Below are 18,521 nucleotides of genomic sequence, written 5' to 3' on the forward strand. Positions count from 1 at the left end.
TTCTAGAATGCTTCTTCCCGGTCTCGCGCATGGCGCATTGGCGTGTCAAAAATGTCTAAATATTCCATTACCGTACTTCGAAGCATGTCAACCGCTGTTTAAAACCAATTTTTATGCCATTTATGTCGTAGAGAAGTGATAATATTCCGACCGGGAGTATGCATTGAGCCTAAACAGCCGAATAAAATTTCTCCTCAGAAGCGACTCATGCACGCGCATCATTCAAAGGTCCTCGGAGCATCCACTTACAAAAGGCGATAATCTGTTTCAACCTGAGGCTCCCTCGTAAACCTTCAGTTATTTCGCGGGCTCTGAGAGCCTATTGGAGCCCTGGGAATTGTCACGTTACAGCTAAGATCCTTACTTTTCAATAAAAAGATGCAAGACGCACGACTCCTTGTCAGACAGGGTACTTCCTGCTTGAAACCTTGTCAGGTTTTTGCCTGCCATAGGAGTTCTGTTATACTCACAGACACCATTCAAACAGTTTTAGAAAATTCAGAGTGTTTTCTATCCAAACCTGAACAATAATATGCATATTCTAGCTTCTGAGTTGGTGTAGGAGGCAGTTAAAAATGGGAACATATTTTTTCCAAAATTCTCAATACTGCCCCCTACCCCAAACAGGTTAAAGGAGGATGCAGAAACTTGTCCCACCCATCCCCTCTACAATTTCTTGTGTTCACTGGCTGTAAGATGTGTTTCTTGTAAAAACACAATGTCAGCCTTTAATTTCTTAACGTATGTATAGACTATTTTCCTTTTAATCGGGCTGTTAAGACCTTTTATGTTGAATGTGACATATTTTAGTGGTTTAAGCATAGGTTGGGTTTCAAATATGTAACTGAATGGAAATCTCTCATATGTAAATAGTCAGGAAATGTTTCAACTTTGGTTTGAACACAGAAGTGACCTATGTGTCTCTTTAGGAAGGAAACAACAGTAAACATGGAAAAAAGAAAGAAGAAAAAATCCCACCCACCCCGATTGTTAGACTAAAACAACAATCCCAACAATCAAATGTGAATACACTTGTAGAGATACGTTGCTGCTCGCTTTCCATCTTGCTCTTACTAGCTAAACCTTGGCGTAAACTAAAACCTGCGAGCTCTCAAAGTTGAAAACAAATGTTGTGAATAGACATTTATGGCTGAATATTTACTGCCCACGGTAAGGGCTGCTTGAGTCTCTTTACTGGAGAGGAGAAACATAAATGGGGGGGAAAGCAGTGGGCCTAAGCCCACTTATTTGCTTCGCCCAGTGGATATTGACTAAACCAAAATATACTCTCCTGTAAATGTAATAGAACTCACCCCGGGGAAAAAACGGTTAGTTGAAAATGTACAAATCAATTATAGCAACCGGATAGCGGAGTAAACGGATCCAAATACCAAGAAGATATCAGCAGTTCAGTCCGGATAAGAGAGAACAAACAAACTGCATCTTATCCCCCAGAGAGACCGTCCTGGTTCAGACGCGGTTCAGTTCTTTGAGAAAAGTGAACACTTCTCCCGGTGTGTTGAAGAGATGGCTTCGGCCTTTGTACTGAACTTTCATCCTCGCAGGGTCGATGAGGTAGCCGGTGATGTTCTTCTCCTTCAGTGCTTTGGCGGCAGGTCTGAACTGCTTGCGACGTCTGGCGAGATCCGCGCTCATATCTGGGAAAAGGCTGACCCTCTTGCTATCGATGGTGATGTCCCCTTTGGCTCTTGCGAGTTGCAGTATCTTCTCTCTGTCTTGGAAACTGAGGAACCTGATCAGGACGGCCCGTGGGGGATCATCTGGCCGGGGTTTTGGCGCTGATGTTCTGTGGGCGCGTTCGATTTCCAGCGGCTTGGCGAAGTTGATTATGCCTAGGACATCCGGGATCCATTGAGTGAAGAAACGGACCGGGTCACGGCCCTCTTTCAATCCCACCACACGGATATTACTACGTCTGCTCTGGTTCTCCATCTGGTCTACCTTGTTTTTGAGGTAGGCATTGTCCCTCTGTAGTTGTATCATAACCTGGTCATGTCGAGCGATGGTATCTTCAACTGTGCTAATGAGCAACTCAGCCTCAGTCGTTCTCAAAAGGAGCGACCTGAAGTACGATTCATTGAGGATTTCAGGTCGTCAATGGAAGAATGGAGTTCAGCCGATTTCTTGCAAATTTTCATAGAAAGACCTTTGTTACCATCCTGAATTTCCCGGAGGAGATTAGCCAGCATGTCGGCAGGCTCGCAAGAGGCTGAGAGCAACAGTCTGGAACTGTCGTCTGAGTTATGAGGGCTAATGCTAATCTTGCTAGCTGTAGCGTTATTGTTATCTTGGGAATCAACAACGTTTTGGTCGTCCTTCTTGCCTCTCGGTCGGAGGTCATATTTAGGTTATTTAGGTAATAATAGAATAATTTTGAAGAGCTCGGTTTGTCAACGTCTGCTCAGCTCCACGGCATCACGTGCTCCCACTATTGGATGTTCTTATAGGCACTATAGTATTGCCAGCCTTATCTCGGGTGTTGATAGGCTTGAAGTCATAAACAGCGCTGTGCTTCAAGCATTGCGAAGAGCTGCTGGCAAATGCAGGAAAGTGCTGTTTGAATGAATGCTTACGAGCCTGCTGCTGCCTACCACTGCTTAGTCAGACTGCTCTATCAAATATCAAATCATAGACTTAATTATAATATAATAAACACACAGAAATACGAGCCTTAGGTCATTAATATGGTCAAATCCGGAAACTATAATTTCGAAAACAAAACATTTATTCTTTCAGTGAAATACGGAACCGTTCCGTATTTTATCGAACGGGTGGCATCCCTAAGTCTATATATTGCTGTTACATTGCACAACCTTCAATGTTATGTAATAATTATGTAAAATTCTGGCTAATTAATTACAATCTTTGTTAGGAAGAAATGGTCTTCACACAGTTCGCAAAGAGCCAGGCGGACCAAACTGCTGCATATAATCTGACTCTGCTTGCACAGAACGCAAGAGAAGTGACACAATTTCCCTAGTTAATATTGCCTGCTAACATGAATTTCTTTTAACTAAATATGCAGGTTTAAAAAAATATACTTGTGTATTGATTTTAAGAAAGGCATTGATGTTTATGGTTAGGTACATTGGTGCAATGTCAGTGCTTTTTTCGCAAAAGCGCTTGTTAAATCATCACCCGTTTGGCGAAGTAGGCTGTGATTCCATGATAAATTAACAGGCACCACATTGATTATATGCAACGCAGGACAAGCTAGTTAAACTAGTAATATCATCAACCATGTGTAGTTAACTAGTGATTATGTTAAGATTGGTTGTTTTTTATAAGATAAGTTTGGTGCTAGCTAGCAACTTACCTTGGCTCCTTTCTGCACTCGCGTAACAGGTGGTCAGCCTGTCAGTCTCCTCGTGGAGTGCAATGAAATCGGCCATAATTGGTGTCCAAAAATGCTGATTACCGATTGTTATGAAAACGTGAAATCGGCCCTAATTAATCGGCCATGCCGATTAATCGGTCGACCTCTAGTATGGACACTAAAACGTTTAGTATGAATATTAGTTCAGAACCTATCTATGAACCTCAGCTATCTTAGTTGTTGTATCAACTTCAAGTCTGAATGGCATTAATGAAGCCTATGTGTAACCGATGTGAAATGGCTAGCTAGTTAGCGGGGTGCGCGCTAATAGCGTTTCAACCGGTGACGTCACTCACTCTGAGTCCTTGAAGTAGTTGTTCCCCTTGCTCTGCAACAGCTGCGGCTTTTGTGGAGCGATGGGTAACAATGCTTCGAGGGTGGCTGTTGTCGATGTGTGCAGAGGGTCCCTGGTTCGAGCCCAGGTAGGGGCGAGGAGAGGACAGAAGCTATACTGTTACATATGGATAGAGTAGAATATAGTAACTTTGTTGTGCCAAAGATGCAAGTCCTATATACATGCGTGGTAATAACTACAGTACATGAGATTCCCACATTGTAGCCGGTACATTGAATATATTCAATGATCATGCACTCTTCCTTGACAAATAAAGATGCAGTTCAGGTATGAATCTCTGAAACATTCTTTTTCAGTCACATCAAACTGTGTCTGCATGTATGTATTACAATTATACACTTCAATAGTGTTTACCGCTCCTGGGATATCAATGATTACACATTGTAACTATGCAATAGACTAGAAACCTGATTGATTTGTAATTCATATATACAGAAAAATAACTATGCATATCGAACTCCCTTCATCTGCATTAATCTGGGGACACAGGATAGTATTTCAATAAGATACTTAATTTCAACCAGTGGAGAATGTGAAACGCTTTATTGAAAGAAATTAATTATCCAGGTGTTATAAATGCATTATAATTATGATAATTGTAATATTATAAATACAAGTTCAATCTGTACTTCAATGCACATATGGTGTGCATTATAAAACGAGGAAGAAAGATGAGGTGGGGAGAGAGGTGTAGAAGACAGAAAGGGAAAGAGGTAAGAACAGCGGCAGACAGCATATGATTAATGAATTACAGTGCTACCCTAATATTCTCTCAGTTCATCACAATTGTGGTGTCTCCTAACCAACCTTGGGCCCCCAGTTGGCCCGAAGGTTATCTTAAGAGCGGGTGAGGTGGCGATGATGGGGCTCGCTTTCTCTCTCACATCAAAACATACCTGCTTATTTTTTATAGATATGAAAACAATAACTGAGATATGACTGTTCAATCTAAAGCAGCGGATGTCATTTTTAGAATACGTCAATACAGCCCAGTGCTGCTTACCTGAGATGCCATCTTCGTAGGTGTCCGCTTTGACTTCCTTTGTGTCGGAAAAAAGTTGCTTTCATAACAATTATTTTTGATTGAAAATATAAAAGGTTTTGCTCTTGACAAAAATACACAAATGTACCTCCATAACATATAACAATTTGCCTGTGAATAACCACACCTTCATACAAACCTGCTACTGTATGTAGAATTCTTGACGCACAACCGAAGATGCTGCCATATCCTGCCAGCACACCCACAAGCGAACCACTCAGGAGCAGAATGATGACACGTGGAAGAGGGAAAGGAATGAGATGGGAACAACAATTTGTTGCAAATTGGGGAGGGGGGCTAATAACTGAACAATAGACTATTCAACCTTTTTCTAAAGAATAGTCTAATAGCCAACTAGGTGTGAACCCCCCCTCCCCCTCATATCACAGACCAGATTTGCCCTAACGACCAAGGGGTAGCTTGCTACTCAATGTAATAAAGTAATGACTTTTCAAATACGTTTCCTTACACGTTATGTTGGCTGACAATTTGTTAGCTACACTGTCCTTACGAACCACATAGCATATCATTACAGCAGTATGTACCAGTATGTTAGCTAGCTACCTAACGTTAGTAGTTATACATCAAACTTGCCAGTACATTAACTATAGGCTATCTAACTACCCAATGTTTATTGACTTGATTACTCTCATCATTCTTAGCTAAATGGTATAGTCGTTGTGCTTTCTCAATGGACATTCGGGTGCTTTCGTAAATTCGCTCTGTCTATCTATAGGCTGGACAATAGAACGAGTCAAAATTCACCCCAAGGTTGAAAAATGGCTTAAGCTATGGGGCAGTATTTGCACGGCCGGATAAAAACATACCCGATTTAAACTGGTTACTACTCTTGCCCAGAAACGAGAATATGCATATAATTAGTAGATTTGGATAGAAAACACCCTAAAGTTTCTAAAGCTGTTTGAATGGTGTCTGTGAGTATAACAGAACTCATATGGCAGGCCAAAACCTGAGAAGATTCCATACAGGAAGTGCCCTGTCTGACAATTTTTCCTTCTGTTGCATCTCTATCGAAAATACAGCATCTCTGCTGTAACGTGACATTTTATAAGGCTTCCATTGGCTCTCAGAAGGCGCCAGAAAGTGGAATGACGTGTCTCCTGTCTCTGGGCGAAGAACAGCAGGATAATTTGTGAGTGGTCAGGCTGGGAACAGTGACACTGGAGATGCGCGTTCATAAGAATTCTCAATTTTTTTCTTTCAGCGTTTGAATGAATACAACGTCGCCCGGTTGGAATATTATCGCTATTTTACGAGAAAAATGGCATAAAAATTGATTTTAAACAGCGTTTGACATGCTTCGACGTACAGTAATGGAATATTTTGAAATATTTTGTCACGAAATGCGCTCGCGCGTTACCCTTCGGATAGTGACCTGAACGCACAAACAAAACGGAGCTATTTGGATATAACTATGGATTATTTGGAACCAAAACAACATTTGTTGTAGAAGTCCTGGGAGTGCAGTCTGACGAAGAACAGCAAAGGTAATCCAATTTTTCTTATAGTAAATCTGAGTTTGGTGAGGGCCAAACTTGGTGGGTGTCAAATTAGCTAGCCGTGATGGCCGGGCTATGTACTCCGAATATTGCAAAATGTGCTTTCGCCGAAAAGCTATTTTAAAATCTGACACCGCGATTGCATAAAGGAGTTCTGTATCTATAATTCTTAAAATAATTGTTATGTATTTTGTGAATGTTAATCGTGAGTAATTTAGTAAATTCACCGGAAGTTTTCGGTGGGTATGCTAGTTCTGAACATCACATGCTAATGTAAAAAGCTGGTTTTTGATATAAATATGAACTTGATTGAACAAAACATGCATGTATTGTATAACATAATGTCCTAGGAGTGTCATCTGATGAAGATTATAAAAGGTTAGTGCTGCATTTGGCTGTGGTTTTGGTGTTTGTGATATATATGCTTGCTTTGAAAATGGCTGTTATTATTTTTGGCAGGGTACTCTCCTGACATAATCTAATGATGTTTTGCTTTCGCTGTAAAGCCTTTTTGAAATCGGACAATGTGGTTAGATTAACGAGAGTCTTGTCTTTAAAATGGTGTAAAATAGTCATATGTTTGAGAAATTGAAGTTATAGCATTTTTGAAGTATTTGTATTTCGCGCCACACGATTCCACTGGCTGTTGACTAGGTGGGACGCTTTCTAAATAATTAGAAAGAGGAGATTCTCATGATTAAAATGGCGTCTGACTTGAATAAAATCTAAATATGTACATTGCGAGATATTTGGCAAAATAGACAGACATGCCTATATTTCCCCCATATTTTTGTTGTTTACATTTTAACTATAAAATAACGTGAGCCGGTCTCATTGCCAACAATAGTGAAGCAGGCATTGTGACGTTGAGCAATAAGCTTGGAATAGAACTTTCGGAAGGCGAGTTGGTGCCACGGTCCTCAATAGAACTAATAGGAGCTGGCAGGGTGAAAAATGCACTAAAATAAGGCCTGTTTTTTCGCGATTACTTCAAAACGACGGCAAGCAGCTGGGAAATATGGTCATATTATGAAACTGGGCTCCACAGCGGATGCAATGAACTAGTTTTTATCAGAAAAGAACGTTGTTAAAAATGTCATATGTCAAGCCTACTATCTACACGGATTTCAGAGCACTCTTGTCTGAGTGTACCAGAGCACAGTAGCCTAATAAACAAATAACCACATTTCTTTAATAAAATAAAGATAAAAAATGCTCTTTCAAAATGCAGATGTTGATTTAGTTATGGATCTATAACAAATTACTATGGGAATAAATATCACTGATTTACAGAAATATTGGAACAAAGTTGTCTAATGAAGGCAAACAATTTAGAATCCTCCAATCCTGTAGCCTACTCCCGACAATCGCGTTGTACACCGCCGTATTTTCCATTCCATCCTAACGAAAACCCTTAGCGTTTCGTTTTTTCTCTGAATGGAAACACCATAATATGAATCAAATTAATTAAGCCACATTTCTTAAAATCAATCCCATATACTATGTTATTACAAAAAAGGTTTTACATTCTCTGGTAATGCCAATATAGAATACTATCAAATGCTTCTCAAAGATGCCCTCTGGTGGTCAAACTAGCACTAACTTGCAGTAACAGAAGAAATGGCTGAGAATTGCCACAGAATGCTGCATTAGCACGCAGGGTGTGCCGCAGTATGACACAACTTTTAAAGGAGGAACCACCGTAGGCTTAAATTGAAAATAAGGTAAATAGGAGTGGAAATATTGTTCGCAATTATCCTCAGTCATTTTCCATCCAAGTTGTCAGATCCCCGTGGCTTGCAGACAACAGTAATTTTTTTCACTTCTTCCACACTCACTTAAACAGAATTCAAAATTACAATGCTTGTCTTTCATAATTTGATCAGATATATTTGGATTTGTAATGTCAGCGTTTGTTGCTGGCATGTCATGCCTATGTTTGCAAATCTTGCCAATGAAAAAATCATTAAAGTAGTTGGCAATATCAGCCGATTTTGTGATGAATGAGCCATCTGATTCATTGAATGATGGAGCTGAGTTTGCTTTTTTCCCAAAAATTTAATTTAAGGTGCTCCAAAGCTTTTTACTATCATTCTTTGTCATTTATCTTTGTTTCATAGTGTAGTTTCTTCTTTTTATTCAGTTTATTTACATCATTTCTCAATTTGCAATATGTTTGCCAAACGGTGGTGCAGCCAGGCTTATTTGCCATTCGTATTGCCTCATTCCTCTCAAACACACCATTTTAATGGTTGCATGCTTATTGCATGCTTATCACTTTTTCCTGACATTTAATCCTAGTAAAAATTCCCTGTCTTAGGTCAGTTAGGATCACCACTTTATTTTAAGAATGTGAAATGTCAGAATAATAGTAGAGAGAATGATTTATTTCAGCTTTTATTTCTTTCATCACATTCCCAGTGGGTCAGAAGTTTACATACACTCAATTAGTATTTGGTAGCATTGCCTTTAAAATGTTTAACTTGTGTCAAATGTTTCGGGTAGCCTTCCACAAGCTTCCCACAATATGTTGGGTGATTTTGGCCCATTCCTCCAGACAGAGCTGGTGTAACTGAGTCAGGTTTGTAGGCCTCCTTTTTCTATAGGATGAGGTCAGGGCTTTGTGATGGCCACTCCAATACCTTGACTTTGTTGTCCTTAAGCCATTTTCCACAACTTTGGAAGTATGCTTGGAGCCATTGTCCATTTGGAAGACCCATTTGTGACCAAGCTTTAACTTCCTGACTGATGTCTTGAGATGTTGCTTCAATATGTCCACATGCTTTTCCTTCCTCATGATGCCATCTATTTTGTGAAGTGCACCAGTCCCTCCTGCAGCAAAGCACCCCCACAACATGATGCTGCCACCCCCGTGCTTCATGATTGGAATGGTGTTCTTCGGCTTGCAAGCCTCCCATTTTTTCCTCCAAATACAACGATTGGCATTATGGCCAAACAGTTATATTTTTGTATCATCAGACCAGAGGACATTTCTCCAAAAAGTACGATCTTTGTCCCCATGTGCAGTTGCAAACCGTAGTCTGGCTTTTTTATGGCAGTTTTGGAGCAGTGGCTTCTTCCTTGCTGAGCGGCCTTTCAGGTTATGTTGATATAGGACTCGTTTTACTATGGATATAGATACTTTTGTACCTGTTTCCTCCAGCATCTTCACAAGGTCCTTTGCTGTTGTTCTGGGATTGATATGCACTTTTCGCACCAAAGTACGATCATCTCTAGGAGACAGAACGCGTCTCCTTCCTGAGCGGTATGACAGCTGCATGGTCCCATGGTGTTTATACTTGCGTACTATTGTTTGTACAGATGAACGTGGTACCTTCAGGCGTTTGGAAATTGCTCCCAAGGATGAACCAGACTTGTGGAGGTCTACAATTTGTTTTCTGAGGTCTTGGCTGATTTCTTTTGATTTTCCCATGATGTCAAGCAAAGAGGCACTGAGTTGGAAGGTAGGCCTTGAAATACATCCTCAGGTACACCTCCAATTGACTCAAATTATGTCAATTAGCCTATCAGAAGCTTCTAAAGCCACTTTCTGGAATTTTCCAAGCTGTGTAAAGGCTCAGTCAACTTAGTGTATGTAACCTTCTGACCCACTGGAATTGTGAAAAAAAATAACTTGTGTCATGCACAAAGTAGATGTCTTAACCGTCTTGCCAAAACTATAGTTTGTTAACAAGACATTTGTGGAGCGGTTGAAAAACGAGTTTTAATGACTTCAACCTAAGTTTATGTAAACTTCCGACTTCAACTGTAAGTAGACATAATTGCAAATGCTTACATCCTTCCAAAAGAAAAAAAACTATTTAGTTACGAATTGAACTTTAATTAAATGAGTTGATTCTTCATATGGGATGATTTCACTGAACAACAAAAGAAAGGGAATATTGAATGATCCCCAATGATCCATCGCATCTCCCAAAAACGTTTTCAACATACATCTGTAAAATGATAGTCTAGAAACTAAAGATTTGGTTGTCTTCCTCTCAGGCTTCCATGTCTTCTTCCTGGACCTCCTCAATGTCCACCTCTTGAACATCAGACTCTGAAGGCTCATCTTCACTGTCACTTTCCAACCGTGTTGAGGATGGCTTGTTGTCAGGCTCAAAAAGTCTCAAATTTGCCTGGATGGCCACCAATTTTTCAACCCTTGTATTGGTCAGCCTGTTGCGTGCTTTGGTGTCTGTGTTCCCAAACAAGGACCAGTTGCGATCTGAGGCAGCTGATGTTGATGGGATTTGGAGGATGATGGAGGAAACAGGGGAGAGAGCCTCAGATCCACAAAGTCCCTTCCACCAGGTGGCTGATGAGATATGTTGGTACGACTGCCATATTGCATCTCCATCCCAAAGCCCTTGCTTGGCAGTGTACTTCGCCAGACTGCCAAGAACCTTGCCCTCATGTAGGCCAAGGTGGCGAGACACGGTAGTGATGACACCATAGGCCTTGTTGAACTCCGCACCAGACAGGATGCTCTTGCCAGCATACCCTGTGGTCCAACATGTACACTGTGGTGTGCATGGGCTTCAGGCAGAAGTCTTCACGCTTTTTGATGTATTTCAGAACTGTAGTTTCCTCTGCTTGTAGCAACAGTGAAGTGGGAAGGACAGTACGGATTTCTTCTCTTACATCTGCAAGTGGAGTCTGAACATCAGACAGAATGGCATTGTCTCTCTCAATCCGCACAATGGCTACTGCTATAGGTTTCAGGCTGCTTACAACTCTCTCCCAAAATACATCATCCAGGAGGATCCTCTTGATGGTGCTGTCCATATCGGCAGACTGTGATATGGCCATTTCTTGGAGAGACTCCTTTCCCTCCAGGAGGCTGTCAAACATGATGACAACACCACCCCAACGGGTGTTGCTGGGCAGCTTCAATGTGGTGCTCTTATTCTTCTCACGTTGCTTGGTGAGGTAGATTGCTGCTATAACTTGATGACCCTTCACATACCTAACCATTTCCTTGACTCTTTAGAGTGTATCCATTGTTTTCAGTGCCATGATGTCCTTGAGGAGCATATTCAATGCATGAGCAGCACAGCCAATGGATGTGATGTGAGGGTAGGACTCCTCCACTTTAGACCAAGCAGCCTTCATGTTCGCAGCATTGTCTGTCAACAGTGCAAATACCTTCTGATTCCAGGAGGACCATGAACTGTTGCTATCAATAAGGTGTCTGATTCATCATTTTCACCTCAAATAGATGTAGAGGGACTTTTGTCAGAGGTTGCTTGTTGTGAGCGCTTGAGGGAACCTTATGCACTTGGCCTGATGATTCTGCATCTTTGTTGCATTCTTCACATATGATTTGGCCCAGTATCTGCAAATATACACAGCTTTTCCTTCTACATTAGCTGCAGTGAAATGTCTCCATACATCAGATAGAGACCCGTGGCGTTTTCCTGTGAAGATTGGAAAAGTTACATTAAACAACTCCTTTGTAAGATAAATGTTTTACAATGAAACATGTATGGAAACAGGTGAATTAACACTCCTCAGTTAGCAGGCTCAAGCAAGCTAAACCCACATGGTAGCAAAAACTAACTAGCAGAAAGTGTTAACAAATTAGAAAGGATTTAACACACTTTGCTGTAGGCTACTATTTACTAGTTAACAAAAAATAATGTATGTCATATAAAATATATTCACCCCACCCAGTATTGTAATCAAAACTAAGCAGAAAGCATGTAGTCCTTGGCTCAGACAGTGTAGTAGTGTGGGCTCAATAGCATCTCATTAGTGTGCAAGATCTTGAGAGTGCACAGTACATGTGATTGAAGAGTGCGCTGCACATGCAGAGGGTTGAAATTCCATTGAATTGGGGATAGTTTAACCAAAATATGCCACAAGACCTAGAATTGCCTTATGTGTATCCCACATAAAAGGTTGTTATAAGCTAACTTTTTGATGAATTTAAGTAAAATTCCCCAGATTCCAGTGCTTAACTTCCCATGGAAAATTTCCCGGAAAATTTCCGACCCTTTGCAACCCTACTCACCACTCATGGCTTTTAATAGCCATGTCTTGTGGATCTGACTCTTGGTTTGCGTTGTTAGAAGCTTGGCCCAGCAGTATTGCCTTCAATGTCTAGTGTATCATTTCGAAAACCAATAAAGACTGTATATGGGTTAAGTAACTTTGGTCCCTTTTTAGGATGATTTAAAAATGGCATAATGCTAGAAGACTGTCAACTATATTCATTCCTTGTGTTTTAGCTGTGTTGCAGAGACCACCAGTTCTACAGTCATGCTGAACACACCGTTGGATAGACACACAGACTGACGATGGACTGACCAGTCTTCTCCACCAGTCCCCTCCCCCTCATCTCTGTATTTGTGCTTGCTGGATCCTGGTCAGTGGATCCTCGGGCGCTGTGCCTCATGGCGTCCAACGGTTGGGCTGGAAGACATTCCCTGTGGCGGTTCCTTTCTCCGTTTCGAAGCAGGCAGGAGCGTGTGGTGCTGGCACGCAGCGAGAGCATGCCGGGGGAACACGTGCTGAAGATCACCATCACAGAGACCACGATAATCGAGGCAGATTCAGGGGTGTGGAACTCCAAGTCGCTGGTCTACCTGGGCCTGTGGTACTTCTTCAGCTTCTGCACACTTTTCCTCAACAAGTACATCCTATCTCTGCTAGAGGGGGAGCCAAGCATGCTGGGTAAGGAACAGGCAACCACACACACACACTCAATTTCAAATTGTCAATACTCCAATCAACAGATGATAGTTGGTTGATTCCAATCAGTGTACTAAGGGCCTCAGGGGTAGAGGACTCAATTCCTACATGTTGTTGTACGATGGTTTATTGGTTTTAATTGATTTGTAGGCGCTGTTCAAATGGTCTCCACCACCATCATAGGCTTTCTGAAGATGTATGTGCCTTGCTGCCTATACCAGCACAAGTCCAGGACTGAGTACCCCCCCAACTTCCTCATGATCATGCTGTTTGTGGGGCTCATGAGGTGGGTCTGCACTCTAATGACTCTACTTTCAGCTGCATTGTTGAAGTTATTTGGTTGGTTTGTTTCCTTTTGTTAAGTTGGACTAATACATAACTAGCTTTTATTTCCATAATGACTAATGTTAATTGATCAATGTTTATTTTGTGATCATTTGAGTGTTGTTTCCATAGTAGAAGTATCAGTGCTACCAAAATGGTTGTTGAACTTTAATGGCCACTAAATGGGTATATTTTAGGGAAGTGAGATGCTGCACCTCAATATCAGCTCCTCTATCATTACAGATAAACAGTTTGACAATCTGGAAAATTGAAACGGACTTTGCGTAGCAGAGGTTCAGGTTCAGAGTGGATGCAGTGTGGGATTGTCTTCTGGTCTGAATGCCACTGACCTGTTCCGTTCTGTAGGTTCACCAGTGTGGTGCTGGGTCTGGTGAGCCTGAAGAATGTGGCCGTTTCCTTTGCCGAGACGGTGAAGAGCTCTGCGCCCATCTTCACTGTCATCATGTCAAGGCTGATCTTGGGGGAATACACAGGTAAAGCACATACACACAGTGAAGTGTCTGGCTGAGTTCCAATCCAGAAAACCCTTCACTATCCCCTTATATGCACCCTTCATTATGTTCTTAGGATTCTGTCAGGGTTTCATTCTGTAAACATTCCCCTCTCTCGTATCAAATCAAATTGTATTTGTCACATGTTTCGTAAACAATAGGTGTAGACTAACAGTGAAATGCTTACTTACGGGCCCTTCCCAACAATGCAGAGAGAATTTTTTTTAAAGATAATAACACAAGGAATAAATACACAATGAGTAACGATAACTTGGCTATATACACGAGTTACCAGTACCGAGTTGATGTTCAGGGGTACGAGGTAATGGAGGTAGATACAGTGCATTTGACATTTTTCCACATTTTGTTCGTTACAGCCTTATTGTGAAATGGATTAAATAAAAAAAATCCTCATTAATTTACACACAATACCCAATAATGACAAAGCGAAAAAAGGTTTTTAAAAATGTTAGCAAATGTGTTAAAAATAATAAACATATACCTTATTTGCATAAGTATTCAGACCCTTTGCTATGAGACTAAATTAAGCTCAGGTGTACCCAGCCAGAAATAATCAGACACCCATTTTCCAAGCTAGCATATAATGTCACATAAACCCAGACCACAGCTAAATGCAGCACTAACCTTTGATGATCTTCATCAGATGACACTCCTAGGACATTATGTTATACAATACATGCATGTTTTGTTCAATCAAGTTCATATTTATATCAAAAACCAGCTTTTTACATTAGCATGTGACTAGCATGTGACTAGCATTCCCACCGAACACTTCCGGTGAATTTACTAAATTACTCACGATAAACGTTCACAAAAAACATAACAATTATTTTAAGAATTATAGATACAGAACTCCTTTATGCACTCTCGCTATGTCCGATTTTAAAATAGCTTTTCGGTGAAAGCACATTTTGCAATATTCTGAGTAGATAGCCCAGCCATCACAGGCTAGCTATTTTGACACCAACCAAGTGTGGTACTCACCAAACTCCGATTTACTATTAGAAAAGTTTGATTACCTTTGGTGTTCTTCGTCAGAATGCACTCCCAGGACTTCTACTTCAATAACAAATGTTGGTTTGGTCCCAAATAATCCATAGTTATATCCAAATAGCGGCGTTTTGTTCGTGCGTTCAAGACACTATCCGAAGGGTAAATAAGGGTCACGCGCCCGACGCGTTTCGTGACAAAAAAATTCAAAATATTCCATTACCGTACTTCGAAGCATGTCAACCGCTGTTTAAAATCAATTTTTATGCAATTTTTCTTGTAAAAAAGCAATAATATTCCGACCGGGAGTGGTGGTTTTTGTTCAAAGAGAGAGAAAGTAAACATGGAGTCGACTCGGGCACGCGCGCCCCGTCCCATTGTCCTCAGATCGACCACTATCAAAATGCACTAATGTTTTTCAGCCATGGGCTGCAAAGCCACGATTCAGCTTTCTGGCGCCTTCTGAGAGCCTATGGGAGCGTTAGAAAATGTCACGTCATGCCAGAGATCCCCTGTTTTTGTTAGAGATTTTTTATTTATTTATTTCACCTTTATTTAACCAGGTAGGCAAGTTGAGAACAAGTTCTCATTTACAATTGCGACCTGGCCAAGATAAAGCAAAGCAGTTCGACAACATACAAAAACACAGAGTTACACATGGAGTAAAACAACATACAATCAATGATGCAGTAGAAAAAAAATAAGACTATATACAATGTGAGCAAATGATGTGAGATAATGGAGGTAAAGGCAAAAAAATGCCATGGTGGCAAAGTAAATAAAGTATGGCAAGAAAAAACACTGGAATGGTAGATTTGTAGTTTGAAGAAAGTTAAAAGTTAAAATATAAATAATATGGTGCAAAGGAGCAAAATAAATAAATACAGTAGGGGAAAAGGTAGTAGTTTGGGCTCAATTAAAGATGGGCTATGTACAGGTGCAGAGATCTGTGAGCTGCTCTGACAGCTGGTGCTTAAAGCTAGTGAGGGAGATAAGTGTTTCCAGTTTTAGAGATTTTTGTAGTTCGTTCCAATCATTGGCAGCTGAGAACTGGAAGGAGAGACGACCAAAGGAGGAGTTGGCTTTAGGGGTGACCAGAGAGATATACCTGCTGGAGCGCCAATGATTTGATGATGATCAAGAAGGCCATGAAATAGTCAGAGAGAGCGCTTCCTGTTTGGAATCTTCTCAGGTTTTGGCCTGCCAAATGAGTTCTGTTATACTCACAGACACCATTCAAACAGTTTTAGAAACGTTAGGGTGTTTTCTATCCAAATCAAACAATTATATGCATATTCTAGTTACTGGGCAGGAGTAGTAACCAGATTAAATCGGGTACGTTTTTTATCCGGCCGTGCAAATACTGCCCCCTAGCCCCAACAGGTTAATGTTGTAAATGACTATTGTAGCTGAAAACGTATGATTTTAGTGGAATATCTACATAGGTGTTGTTAGGTTCTTATTTTTAGAGTAAATAACTCGACGGACACTAGAAAAGCTTAACCGAGTGTAATTCTTCCCAAAGGGTTGATACAGCTGCATTCAGACATCACTTTTCCAGTACTCCAATTTAGACACTCCTTCTCTCCAATCCTTATTTTTTATGGTCTGACAGGAAGACGAAGTGATAGAGTAATAAACCGTTCTGTCTCCCTTAAAACCTCTCTGGGCTAGGTGGGACGTTTGTGTCCCACCCTAGTCAACAGCCAGTGGAATCGCGTGGCGCGAAATACAAATACCGTAATTTCCAGACTATAAGCCGCAACTTTTTTTCCCACGCTTTGAACCTCGCGGCTTAAACAATGACGCGGCTAATATATGGATTTTTCCCGCTTTAAATTTTTTTTCTTCCAAAAAAACATTCTGTTGCATGCTCAGTTTTTTGGCGGCATGAAGCTTTCATTAGGCCAATGAAATTGCATAACGGGTTAAGGTCAAACAACTTTTTGGTTTACTGTTTAGATTAAATCGAGCGCTCTCAAACTTCCCATCATTCTGATTACGGTAGTCATTTTGTCACCCTCATCATGGCAAAGACACGGAGAAATGCATATGATGGAGCTTTCAAGTTGAAGGCGATTGATCTGACTGTTGGAATAGGAAATAGAGCTGCTGCACGGGAGCTTGGTCTTAATGAGTCGATGATAAGACGTTGGAAACAGCAGCGTGAGGAATTGACTCAGTGCAAAAAGACAACTAAAGCTTACTGCAAATTTTAATTTTTTTGTTACAAGCTGTGTTTCGTTAAAGCCTATTTATTTTTGTTACAAGCCGTGTTTCGTTAAAGCCTGTGTAATGTTCATTTGTTTCAATGTACCGGTAGGCACCTGCAGCTTATAGACATGTGCGGCTTATTTATGTTCAAAATAAAATAAAAAATTTAAATTCAGTGGGTGCGGCTTATATTCAGGTGCGCTCAATAGTCCGGAAATTACGGTACCTCAAAAATGCTATAACTTCAATTTCTCAAACATATGACTATTTTACACCATTTTAAAGACAAGACTCTTGTTAATCTAACCACATTGTCCGATTTCAAAAAGGCTTTACAGCGAAAGCAAAACATCATTAGGTTATGTCAGAAATAATCACACAGCCATTTTCAAAGCAAGCATATATGTAACAAAAACCAAAACCACAGCTAAATGTAGCACTAACCTTTGATGATCTTCATCAGATGACACTCCTAGGACATTGTTATACAATACATGCATGTTTTGTTCAATCAAGTTGATATTTATATCATAAACCAGCTTTTTACATTAACATGTGATGTTCAGAACTAGCATACCCACCGAAAACTTCCGGTGAATTTACTAAATTACTCATGATAAACGTTGACAAAATACATAACAATTATTTAAAGAATTATAGATACAGAACTCCTTTATGCAAACGCTATGTCCGATTTTAAAATAGCTTTTCGGCGAAAGCACATTTTGCAATATTCTGAGTACATAGCTCGGCCATCACGGCTAGCTATTTTGACACCCACCAAGTTTGGGGCTCACTAAACTCAGAATTACTATTAGAAAAATTGGATTACCTTTGCTGTTCTTCGTCAGAATGCACTCCCAGGACTTCTACTTCAACAACAAATGTTGTTTTGGTTCCAAATAATCCATAGTTATATCCAAATACCGCCGTTTTGTTTGTGCGTTCAGGTCACTATCCGAAGGGTAACGCGCGAGTGCATTTCGTGACAAAAAATGTCAAAATATTCCATTACCGTACTTCGAAGCATGTCAAACGCTGTTTAAAATCAATGTTTATGCTATTTTTCTCATAAAATAGCGATAATATTCCAACCGGGCAACGTTGTATTCATTCAAAGGCTGAAAGAAAAAAATGGAGTAGTCTCATGAATGTGCATCTCAGTCTCACTGTCCCCAGACTGACCACTTACAAACTCTGCTGCTGTTCTTTGCCCAGAGACAGCAGACACCCCATTCCACTTTCTGGCGGCTTTAGAGAGCCAATGGAAGCCTTAGAAAGTGTCACGTTACAGCACAGATGCTGTATTTTCGATAGCGATGCAACAGAAGGACAACAAATTGTCAGACAGGGCACTTCCTGTATGGAATCTCCTCAGGTTTTGGCCTCCCATATGAGTTCTGTTATACTCACAGACACCATTCAAACAGTTTTAGAAACTTTAGAGTGT

At 40.6% G+C, this 18,521-nt stretch overlaps 1 protein-coding gene across 3 annotated transcripts in view; it reads left to right on the forward strand.

The window, feature by feature from the left end:
• The window catches only part of LOC115168185 (solute carrier family 35 member E2A), a 38,541-nt gene that overhangs the window by 9,119 nt on the left and 10,901 nt on the right, over nucleotides 1-18,521 (forward strand). For all 3 annotated transcript variants that reach the window (XM_029723219.1, XM_029723220.1, XM_029723218.1), the window contains exons 2-4: nucleotides 12,548-12,992; nucleotides 13,161-13,296; nucleotides 13,701-13,828. In XM_029723219.1, coding sequence (XP_029579079.1) covers nucleotides 12,713-12,992; nucleotides 13,161-13,296; nucleotides 13,701-13,828 — 544 coding nt within the window. In that variant the 5' untranslated portion in view covers nucleotides 12,548-12,712. The remainder of the gene's footprint in view (nucleotides 1-12,547; nucleotides 12,993-13,160; nucleotides 13,297-13,700; nucleotides 13,829-18,521) is intronic.

This window comes from Salmo trutta, chromosome 30 (genome assembly GCF_901001165.1).
Source record: "Salmo trutta chromosome 30, fSalTru1.1, whole genome shotgun sequence".
NCBI classification, from domain to species: Eukaryota; Metazoa; Chordata; class Actinopteri; order Salmoniformes; family Salmonidae; genus Salmo; species Salmo trutta.